The sequence below is a fragment of the Lampris incognitus genome, chromosome 9 (assembly GCF_029633865.1).
Source record: "Lampris incognitus isolate fLamInc1 chromosome 9, fLamInc1.hap2, whole genome shotgun sequence".
NCBI classification, from domain to species: Eukaryota; Metazoa; Chordata; class Actinopteri; order Lampriformes; family Lampridae; genus Lampris; species Lampris incognitus.
Window position 1 is genome coordinate 37,301,103 of NC_079219.1, and position 12,584 is coordinate 37,313,686.

At 45.8% G+C, this 12,584-nt stretch overlaps 1 protein-coding gene across 1 annotated transcript in view; it reads right to left on the reverse strand.

Annotated features, from left to right (window-relative positions):
• cdkal1 (CDK5 regulatory subunit associated protein 1-like 1) overlaps window positions 1-12,584 on the reverse strand; it is a 505,260-nt gene that overhangs the window by 339,987 nt on the left and 152,689 nt on the right. The window contains exon 7 of the mRNA XM_056286983.1: window positions 3,727-3,847. Coding sequence (XP_056142958.1) covers window positions 3,727-3,847 — 121 coding nt within the window. The remainder of the gene's footprint in view (window positions 1-3,726; window positions 3,848-12,584) is intronic.

Here is a 12,584-nt window from a genome sequence, read left to right on the forward strand (position 1 = left end):
AACAGGTAAACTTGTGACTATATCAAGGTATGGTCATTTGCAATCAAAAGCACAATTTTCATTATTTCATTGCTCTCTAGACTGGCATAGGCAATCTTGACCAATTGGAAAGGATGTAAACAACAGAAATGTCAAGTCAATCCTGGCCGGGGGCCGTTTTTATCCAACTCTTCAGTACAAATGCATTAAACATAATGCCGTATGAACAGGCTTACGTTCGGGTCCATTACTCACCTCGTGTTATTAGTCGAAATCGATTCCATTCACATCCATTTTGCACACCGTTTTATTTCAAATATACGCTGTGCCATGAAAATCACTAATAGACCAGCTTGTTATTTAACTAGTCTGTTTGATCACCAAGATGCCATTTATAATGTATATACAAAAGCAGATTTCTGGAAACGTGTGTGTCTGTGTGTGTGTGTGGGGGGGGTAAACACAAGTCAGAAAGGTCATGTATTTAACCTCGATATTTATGATGTCATGGCTCAAATCAGTCATGTTGGCAAGACTGATCTGGTAAAACTAGATTAATCAAACATTCCAGCCGGGATCCCTGATCCAGACCGCCATAATCTCATCACTTCTCAACAAAGAATGTCTGCCACTGAGTAGGAGTAAGATGAAATGATTTGGTTTTCTGGTTGGATTGGACAGAAATGAAAGGGGAGGGTGGATTTGTGTCTCTAATGGGCTCTGCACTCTCTCTTGAGCCATTTTCTGATCCAGAGGGGGGTCCTAAAAAAACTCAGTGAGAGGAAAGCAGTGGTCGGGGCTATGGTCTCTCAGGGCATTTTCACACCTGAAGGTCCGAACCAAGGTTCGAGTTTCTGTTACATTGCAAACATTTGATCCAGTTAGTTTTGGTTTCACATTGCAATTATGTGAGCGCACTAAGGAACGTGACATGACATACCTACATCCTGTCGTCATCACCTATGTGGGCCGTGTCTCCTTATACCTGACACTGATTGGTTCGTAGACAAGCATGCGTGTGAGATTGTCAATTCAGCGGGTAGCCCTCTATCGCCATTCAATTAGAGGGGAATGATGAGTGAACAGATTCTTTTCAATGCCACGATAAGATTGTATGTCATTACTACCAGCAACACCAACTTCAAGCGCAATACGCAAGACTAGACAATTTTTCAATTACAAACTTGGCCTCCAAGGCGTCTGGGTAGCATAGCGGTCTATTCCGTTGCCTACCAACACAGGGATCACTGATCCGAATCCCCTTGTTACCTACGGCTTGGTTGGACGACATCCCTACAGATACTACTGGCCGTGTCTGCGGGTGGAAAGCTGGATGTGGGTATGTGTCCTGGTCGATGCACTAGCGCCTCCTCTGGTCGGTCGAGGCACCTGTTCAGGGGGGAGGGGGAACTGGGGTAATAGTGTGATCCTCCCACATGCTATATCTCCCAGGAGAAACTCCGCACTGTCAGGTGTAAAGAAGCGGCTGGCGACTCCATATGTATCAGAGGAGGCATGTGGTAGTCGGCAGCCCTCCCCAGACCAGCAGAGGGGGTGAAGCAGAGACTGGGATGGCTGGGAAGAGTGAGGTAATTGGCAGGATACAATTGGGGAGGAAAAAAGAGGGAACCCCCCCCCCCAAAAAAAAAACCGTAGCCTCCTCCTCTCCCCATGTGCTACCATGGCTAATTTTTTCTTTTTTCCGGTTCTCCTGGTAGCCTGCCGGAACTTCCTGTAATTGGTCCGAAAATCCCAACCACCCAAAAAATGTTTTCACACTAGAAACAAACCGAACCATGGATCAGTTTGACCCGGACCGAGACCACCTCTTTTTGTGGGACCAAGGTTCGGCTGTTTGGTCAGGACCGTAGTCTAGGGCAGGTTTCACACCTGTAATTTTAGCTCGGATCAAATTGAAAAGCCCAAAAATCTGGACCAAATGTGGTAGGTGTAAAAGGGCCCGTAAACAACACAAAGTTTCAATCGATCTGACCAAGCACCTGATTGGTCCAGGATGTGGACCAGGCCACAGCCATTCATTCCAATTCTTGCAACTAGTTAGTGATCTTTCCTTTCAATACCATTTTAGTGTATTACTATTTCACTTCGATAGTAAACCCCTTTTCATACAATATGCACTGGTGGGTTGTTCTGGGAATACCACCACTGCACACTTTTCAACCCGCATTTTTAACACTATGACAACAAATAACACCTTTTTCAGATATTATTGCTTTACTATGGCTCCGGACTCAGAGAGAGGTCAAATGCCTTTAACTGGTGGGTCATCACAACAAAAGAACCGGAATACTCTGTGAATGAAATGGGCTCAGAGGCATGGGATAAAATTCCAGATGAGAAACAAGTTGGGGGGGGAAAAAACAAACTTGAACAAGCAGTTAAAAAAAAAGCCAGCACAAACAAAGCTCCCTCAGCAATGGGTTGATGGGAAGTAGGGTTATGTCATTAGGGGCAGAACAATTAAGTCTCACTGACATCAGTGTACATGTTTTACATCCATGGGGGCAGCATTGACAATTAGATTGTGTTCAAGGATCAGGCGGCCTCATTGGACCGGCAAGACGCCAGTCCTCTTGTTGTTTAACTCATCACATTGTGATTCAAGCCATGAAGCTATGGACCTCGAAGAGATGCAGGGAGATGATTAATGGATTATCATCAGTGGGGGCCGAGCACACTGGAATTAATCTGAGTCAAAACCCTTTTAACAGGCCCACTGAGACCAGGGCACACAGGGCGGCACAGACACAGAGACCTATAAACAACATAAAATGAGACCATAAAATACAGCTCTGGCTGCATTTGTGTGTGTGTGTGTGTGTGTGTGTGTGTGTGTGTGTGTGTGTGTGTGTGTGTGTGTGTGTGTGTCCATACATTCATGGAAAGGTGAGGGCATATAGGATGGGCAGATGTGCCCATTTCTTTGTCTTGTTTTCCTCTCGCCATGTCTCTCTACCTGTCATGATTTGTCACCATGTGACAAGTGAATGCTCAATTTTGTTTTCTGTTGGATTTTTTTTTTCCCCCAATTGTACCTGGCCAATTACCCCACACTTCCAGGCTGGCCCGGTCACTGCTCCACCCCCTCTGTCGATCCGGGGAGGGCCGCAGACTACCACATGCCTCCTCCAATACTGGAGTCGCCAGCCGCTTCTTTTCACCTGACAGTGAGCAGTTTCACCTGGGGGACGTAACGCATGGGAAGATCACGCTATTCCCCCCAGTTCCCCCTCCCCCCTGAACAGACGCCTCGACCGACCAGAGGAGGCGCTAGTGCAGCAACCAGGACACATATTCACATCCGGCTTCCCACCTGCAGACACGGACAATTGTTTCTGTAGGGATGTGCGACCAAGCTGGAGGTAACACGGGGATTCGAACCGACAATCTCCGTGCTGGTAGGCAACAGAATAGACCACTATGGAACCTGGATGCCCCCTGAATGCTCAGTTTTCGTGAGAATTGGCAATACTCAAATTGAAAGTTAAAATAGAATCTCAAAACCTTTTGTCTTGATGTAATCTGGCCAAGAGCTACCTTTAAACAAGAGAGAGTACTCTCACATCCACACACACACACACACACACACACACACACACACACACACACACACACACACACACACACACATACACTCGATCTAGAGAGTAGAAGAACACTAAAAAAAATGAAATGTAGTGTGATACAGAACATTTCATGAGCTGATTATGTCTGTATGTGTCCTACCCAGTGTTAATGGAGATGATTTCTATGAGAGGGTTCTTTCGTATTTTGGGCAGGTCCAGTCTGGCTCCTCCTAGCCTCTTGCCTCCGTCTTTTTTCTGACCCAACAGCCGCACTGAGTGCCCTGGAAAAGACAAAAAAATAAAATAATAGTACTAATGATAATAATATAGCAACAAACAAAAACAGACAGATCAATAGATAGATAAACAAATAAATAGATAAATAAATAAAGGGCCCTATGATGGCCTGGCGGCCTGTCCAGGGTGTCACCCCGCCTGCCGCCCAGTGACTGCTGGGATAGGCTCCAGCATCCTCACGACTCTGAGAGCAGGATAAGTGGTTTGGATAATGGACGGATGGATATCATAAAGTATGTATTATTGTAAAGCGGCACTGGTGGCCACTTTTTTTTTTTAGGTACAGTTGTCTAGTACTGGGTAGAGCCCCTAGAGCCTCCAGAAAAAAACGTAATTCTTTGGACCATAGATTCAACAAGTTGCTGGAAACTTTCCATTGTTTTTTTTTTTTTTTTTTGGTTCATGCTGACTCAGCAGCTTCAGACAGTGCCAGCAGATTTGTCAGCCTCCCATTAATGTTGTGCTCCACCTCATCCCATAGGAGCTCTATTAGACTGGGATTTGGGGACTGTGCAGGCCACTGGAGTACACTGAAATCAACAGTCATGCTGGTGAAAGCAATATGAACTGATGTGTACTTTTTTGTCACGTGGAGGATTAACCTGCTGGAAGTATCCACTGGAAAACAGAGCAAAGGTGGCCATAAAAGGATGCATATGTTCAACAACAATGCTCTGATACCCTGTGGCATTCAAATAAAGCTCAGTTAGTATTAAGGGGTCGAAAGTGTATCAGGAAACAATCCCTACACCATTACACCACCACCACCACTGATATCAGGCATAAAGGATTCCTGAATTAATGACGTTACCGCCAAATTCTGACCCTACCATCTTGCACGCAGCAGAAGAAATCAATATTTGTCAGACCAGGTGATGTTTTTCTCATCTTCACTCGTCTAGTTTTGGTGATCCCATGACCGCTGTAACCTCATCTTCCTGTTCTTAGCTGATGGAGGATGAACCCGAGCGTGGTCTTATGCTGCTGTAGCCCATCCATTTTAATCCAGTTTAAGGTTCAACACGTTGTGCATTCAGAGACGTCCTTCTGCACACCACTACCGCAGAGTGGTTATTTGTGTATGTGACTTCCTTGCCGGCTCAAAAACATCTGAACCTTCTCCTCTCACCTCTTTCATTAAGAAGTTCTGTCACCCACAGAACTGATGCTCAATGGACCTTTTTCTTTCTTTTTGTTTTGCACCATTCTCTGTAACATTGAGAGAATATCCCAGGAGGGCAGCAGTTTTGGAGATGCTGGAACCACCAAGTCTGGCACCCCAAAATAAACAAATAAACAAACAAACGAACAAATAAATAATCATTCTATGTTCATAGTCCCTTAGATTATGCATGTTCCCCATTCTTATGTTTGGTCAAACAATAATTGAAACCGTTGGCCATGTCTGCATGCTTTATATATTGAGTGACAGCCACATGATTCACTGTTTGGCTGTTTGCGTTAATGAAAAGGGGTACCTAATGAATTGACCTCTGATTTAATACATGTATTACACCGATGAGCCAAAACATTATGACCACTCACAGGTGAACAGAATAACGTCGGTCATCTCCAAACAAGGGCACATGTCAAGGTCTGGGTAGATTAGATGGTAAGTGAACAATCAGTTGTCATAGTCAATGTGTTGGATGCAGGAGAAATAGGCAGCAGCAAAGACCTGAGCAATTTTGGCAAAGGCCAAATTGTTGTGGCCAGACAACTGGATCAGAGCATCTCTGAAACGGCAAGGCTTGTGGGGTGCTCCCGGTCAGCAGTGGTGAGTACTTACAGACAGTGATCTGAGAAGGGACAAACTAAAAACTGGTGACAGGGTGTCGGGAGCCCAATGTGCCAGGGCAACAAGGGCTATCTGCAGTATAAGTCACAGGAAATTTTAATGATGGTTAGGGGAGGAATGTGTCACAACACAGTGCATCACATCCTGCTGTGTACGGGACTGCATAGCAACAGACCGGTCAGAGTGCCCATAATGACCCCTGTCCATCGCTGAAAGCACCTATAATGGGTACGCGAGCGTCGTAACTGGACCTTGGAATAGTGGAAGAAGGTTGCCTTGTCCGATGACTCCCATTTATTTTTAGATCATATGAATGGTCGAGTACATGGGTGCTGTTTACCTGGGGAAGAGATGGCACCAGGATGCACTGTGGGAAGACAACAAGCCAGCGGAGGGAGTGTGATGCTCTGGACAATCTTCTGCTGGGGAACCCTGGGTCCGGCCATTCATGTGGGCGTCAATTTGACACGTGCCACCTACCTAAACATTATTGCAGACCAGGTACACCCCTTCATAGCAATGGTATTCCCTGATAATGGCAGTGGCCTCTTTCAGCAGGATAATGCGCCCTGCCACACCACACCCATTGTTCAGGAATGGTTTAAGGAATATGATGAAGTGTTCAAGGTGTTGCCCTGGCCTCAAAATTCCCCAGATCTCAATCTGATTGGGCATTGGTGGGATGTGCTGGACTGACAAGTCCGATCCATGGTGGCTCCACCTCGCAACTTACAGGACTTGAAGGACCTGCTGCTAATGTTTAGTGCCAGATATCACAGGACATATTCAGGGGTCCTGTAGTGTCCATACCTTGGCGGGTTGGCGCTGGAGCCACTCTCCCAGTTTAGGAGTCACAGCCCCTAGTGCTCCTAATATATATATATATATATATATATATATATATATATATATATATATATATATAGCAGATTCCAGGAACAAAATCTGAGGTCTCTGTCTGTCCAGAAGCGTGCAGTCCTAGGAACAGCTAAAATACTGTGCTGAACCCTCAAACTCCCAGGCCTCTGGTAGAGGACCCGAGCTTGAGGAAGACACACACCACCCGAGGGGTGTTTCTGAGCTCTGTTTGTAACCCTGGTGTGAGACATTCAAGTAGACACAGGATACAGATACACACTACACACACACACACACACACACACACACACACACACACACACACACACACACACACACACACACACGCACACACACACACACACACACACTATGTACTAGCGGGTGTGTGCTCCAACATGGGCACATTCTTAAACAGTATATATTATACAGCAGTATTATCTGCTGTGGAGCACCATGCGTCTAAGAACCTCAATTCTACTTCTCAGCAAGAAAATTATCATCAGAGATTATTCACTGTTGGTGGGACAAAGGAGGGATGATAAAGATAGAAGGAGCGAGAGAAAGAGAGGGGGGAAAGGGAAGACAAGGGGGGAGGTAAAGCCATTTGTCTGGCAGGTTTAGTGTCTGTCTCTACACACCCAGCCAGCCACCCATCCACCCACCCACACCCCTTCCCGTCCACCCACTAACACAATATCCACACAAGCAGTTCGCTTCCCATTGTGCGGTACCTGCCTCTATACAGCCAAATAAATACATCCATCCATTCAATTTAGACTTATTGAAACCCCGCTGCAAAGGAAACAGAGTGACACTGAGGCGCCTTGCCTGCTTAGAAATTATTTTTATAATCTTGTGTTGTATCTCTTGTCTTTGCTATGTGAGCAACCCACCGAGTCAAAGTCCTCTATTTGTAAACTTACTTGGCTAATAAAACAGATTTATTTTTAGAGGATACATGCAAGCAGAATCGGGGCAAGCCAAGGCTGGGGAACAAAAAGGAAAAAAAGAGACTTTCTAGCAGTGTGAGAAACTGAGGAATGGACCCATCCCAACTAACTCTCAAATCAAAACAGGGATCAAAATCTAATAGAAAAACTCAATATGGGCACAGATGTGAGACCATTAGATTCCTGTTTATTGGACATTGGAACTACACCTTGGGGATATATATGATCAAGACATCTAACACTGGTAGAAATGCTGGTGATGCATTTGAAAACAGGAAACTTAAAAATAAAACAGAATAATCCGCCTTCTGTGCTCTTGGATCACAATTTCCTGGTGTAGAGCCGAGTGAAATTTACCTTTCCGGCTAGTAACAAGTAAATAGGTGGTGAGGCCGAGGCTTTGGTGTGTGAGATGAGATAGACTCATCTCTCCTTTAGCTATCCATCTCTGCATCCATCCTTCCCAGCCGGCTAATAGGTTGTGATGTTGCGGCTAGAGGTGTATGAGATGGAGGCGCTCAGGGGTGGAATTGTCTTCCTGTTTTCATCCCCTTTACATTGGTCTCTCGGGAAGGTGGGCTCAGGGCAGGAAGCATGGCTATTGATTGGTAGATAAAAATGACAATCTGTTCCGGAGGGGAGACAAAGAGCCAATCAGTGAAGCGTGACCAGTTGTAATATCCCAGTATAGGCAGGGAAATGAGAAAACTTCCCTCATGGAAAACTGGTGACATTTTGCAACTTTACCATCATCCTTTCAACTAGCTAGCTACCCATCCATCCAGCCATCTGTCCCATCCATTGACCAAGAAATGCAATAAAAACAAGTGAGCGCTATCTGCCCCTCCATCTGTTCATTCCTCAAAGATTCCACCTGCTGACTGCTGGACAGGGATACCGAGGGGCCCCCATAAATATATATTTTTTCTTTTTTTAAAGGAAAAAAATACGCTTAACAACAAAAAAATGCGAGAAACATCTTAATTGACAGAGAGGGAAGAGAGAGAGAGACAGAGCAAGACGATGGCTAGGAAGTGAGGGTGCATGATGAAAGCTGGTGAATGAAACAAGCGGGCGATCATGCTTAAGGCAGAACAAGTAGTAGGAGTTACTGAGAAAACACAGTAAAAGCACGGCACACTGCATACTGACGCTTCGTTGCTGACTTTCAAGTAAACACTTGAAATGTGATTTGTCCTGCTTTGCAACAGAAGACGTATAAGAGCAACCAAAAGTTTCTAGCTTGTTTGTGTAAGGTTTCTGTGCATTTCCATTATGAATCTACATACTTGTTCAGGCCCTCCATTTCTGAACAGGAATAAATAATATTAATAATGATTAGCATTTATATGCTAAGATTTTCATTGGGAGTAGTGAAGAAGGATAGGATCAGGGACGAATATATTAGAGGGACCGCTCAGGTTGGCCAGTTTGGAGACAAAGCAAGAGAGACAAGATTGAGATGGCTTGTGGAGGAGAGATGCTGGGTATATTGGGAGAAGGATACTGAATACGGAGCTGCCAGAGAAGAGGAAAAGAGGAAGGCCAAAGAGGACGTTTATGGAGGTGGTGAGGGAGGACATGCAGGTGGCTGGTGTGACAGAGGAAGATGCAGAGGACAGGAAGAGATGGAAAGGGATGATCCACTGTGGCGACCCCTAACGGGGGCAGCCAAAAGCAGTAGTAGTAGCAGTAGTAGTAGTAATATGTTCTGCATATATCTGTTCAAACCCTGAAAATCAGTCACCTGACAATAAGCTCCAGTACCGTCATGTTTCCCCTTCAGGTATAATTCAGAGAGCCATACAAAAAGAAGTTATCTCACAAAAGTTACAGCTAACTCAATATATTACTAATAATTCAAATGAACTGACACTTCTTCACTTCACTTGTGTGTTTCTGTCAGTACTCCTATGCTGTCTCTTTTACCACTAACACACCCACACTGCAGAGACAAACTCTTCTCCTGTGTGACTATTCCAAGCAATAAGAAAAGCAAACAGTTTGAGGAGTCCGGGCAGCGTGGCGGTCTATTCCGATGCCTACCAACACGGGGATTGCTGGTTCGAATCCCCATTTTCCTCTGGCCTGGCTGGGCATCTCTACAGACACAATTGGCTGTGTCTGTGGGGGGGAAGCCAGATGTGGATGTGTGTCCTGGTCGCTGCACTAGCGCCTCCTCTGTTTGATCGGGGCGCCTGTTCGGGGGGGAGGGGGAACTGGGGGGAATAGCATGATCCTCCCACGTGCTACGTCCCCCTGGCGAAACTCCTCACTGTCAGGTGAAAAGAAGCGGCTGGTGACTCCACATGTATGGGAGGAGGCATTGTGGTAGCCTGCAGCCCTCCCCGGATCAGCAGAGGGGGCGGAGCAGTGACCGGGACGGCTCAGGAGAGTGGGGTAATTGGCCGGGTACAATGGGGGGAACAAAAAAAGAAAACACTTTATTTGTCCAGGTGGACAAACATTTACACACACACACACACACACACACACACACACACACACACACACACACACACACACACACACACACACACACACACACACACACACAAAGTAAAACCCAGCCACAACAGCTAAATTGCTTATTTAAGCTGAACAGACACCTAGGTAAAACGGTGTCATCCGGGCTGCTGTCTCGGCCACACAAGATCGATACCGGGGGGCGAATAAAGAAATGGAGACATTCACATTGCCACATAAAGGCACCGGCACGGCTGCTATTTCCTCTGGCAGGATCATTTTAATGGAAACCTGCTTTCAAGCAAGAGTCAAAGCGTGGACAACTCCAGTTCTGCAGGATGTGAGCAGACTCACCTCAGATATATTTTAGCTTGTGTTCTGGGTCGATTTTCATCTACCAAACTATCTGTCAGTTTTCTCCTGGTGTGACAGACGTATCTAACAGAAACTCACATGCCACTATCTTCACGCAGAAAATAGAGGAGTACAGGGGGCAGAGATCATTGTCATGGCAGATTTCTTTCTGCATGAATCAAAGCAAAGATTCAGCGACGGAGACCAGAATGGACAGCATGCAGCGAGACTTGGTACCAACTGTGTCTGATATCAGTTGGCTTGGAAACATGTTTATTCAGAAGTGTGAAAACGGGTTTTTGTTTATGGACTTGCCAAAGGACTGTGCAAACTGGGTGTGGAGTCCAAGCATTAGTTTTACATGTAAATCAGTTATACTGTGGTTAACAACGGTGACCACTTAGCGAGGCGGGCTGTGGGACTGAAGTGGTGCATAAACCAATGCAGAACCACGTTGGACGTGTTTCTAGAGTACCTCCAAATTACCAGAAAGTTTCAGTAAATTAAAGAGAAAGTTCCCAGATGGTTTTATGTATGGTGTCATGGTGGCTCAGTGGTTAGCGCGGTCGCCTTACAGCAAGAAGGTCCTGGGTTTGAGCCCCGGGGTAGTCCAAGGTTGGGGGTCATCCCGGGTCATCCTCTGTGTGGGGTTTGCATGATCTCGGATGTCCCAGTTTCCTCCCACAGTCCAAAGACATGTAGGTCAGGTAAATCGACTGTACTAAATTGTCCCTAGGTGTGTGTGTGTGGGCCCTGTGATGGACCGGTGGCCTGTCCAGGGTGTCTCTCCCGTCTGCCGCCCAATGACTGCTGGGACAGGCTCCAGCATCCCGCGACCCCGGTTGGGATTAGTGGCTTGGATAATGGATAATGGATGGATGGATGGGTGGGTTTTATGTATACAACGTGTACTGATGAGTAATGTGTGTAAGCCTCTGTATCGTTGTCCCTAAAATCCTCTGCGCAAGTGCTGTAAGATAATAATAATAATAATAATAATAATTACATTTATAGAATGTTTTCTAGACACCCTAAGCGCTTCACATTGAAGGGGGCAAATCATTTTAACCACCACCAACCTGGGTGATGCTTGGCAGCTATTTTCATCAAGCCATCGTATCATGTTATGTCCACAATTATGAGGATGAGTGGATGGACGGACGGACGAACAGAATTGTGGAGGTAACTTGATATGTACAACTAGAAACTTTTCACCTGTTTTCTGGCAGGTGCAGGTGAAAGTTTCTCAACAACTCTGTGCGTGTCGTTGACATTTATCCATGGTAAATCTTGCAGACATCGCGAAAAATACGCCACTGTCAATAGCACACGCCAACAAACAGCAAACTGGCATGACCGCTGCAGTAGAAACCGGAAGTCAGTGGACCACAGTTATGCACAGAGTCTATTAGGTCATTAGTGATTTTTTTTTAAGATGTTATATAGCATTTCGGGGCAAAGTAATTTCATCTGCAGCTTAAACAAGTTGGATGGGAATGAATAAAAGAATCTGAGACTTTATTTATCAAAGCTGTGCATACAGGACGACAACACAAGCAGCTGGTTACCTGACTGCTTGAGGATCGAGCGTTACAACTAGTGGGACCGGGACTTCCAAGCCGTCCCGGTCACTGCTCCACCTCCTCTGCAGATCTGGGGAGGGCTGCAGACTACCACATGCCTCCTCCGACACATGTGGTGGCACCAGCCGCTTCTTTTCACCTGACTGTGAGGAGTTTCACCAGGGGGACGTAGCACGTGGGAGGATCACGCTATTCCCCCCAGTTCCCCCTCCCCCCTGAAAAAAGGGTCCCCGCCAAATAGAGGAGGCGCTAGTGTAGCAATCAGGACCACATCCGACTTCCCACCCACAGACAGAGCCAATTATGTCTGTAGGGACGCCCCCGACCAAGCCAGAGGTAACACGGGGATTCGAACCAGCGCTCCCCGTGTAGGTAGGCAACAGAACAGACCGCTATGCTACCCGGACGCATGCTTCTAGGTTGGTAATATGATGTCTATGGATAGAATATGTCTGACACTGATATCCAGTGGCATCACGAGACGTCATTGTAAAGAAGAGTCCAGCATCGGTCCAAAATCCAATATGTCCAAAATGAAGCCAGTGAGTTGAGTGAGCTGATATTATAACCAACATGCAAAATGACAACACACAGGTTGTTAAAAAAACAGAATTATCCTTTAATGCTACCCTAAAAATAATTTCCGGAGCTAGGTGTATTTAAGATTTATACAAATTTTAACATATTTCATTTCATATAAAGAGCACAA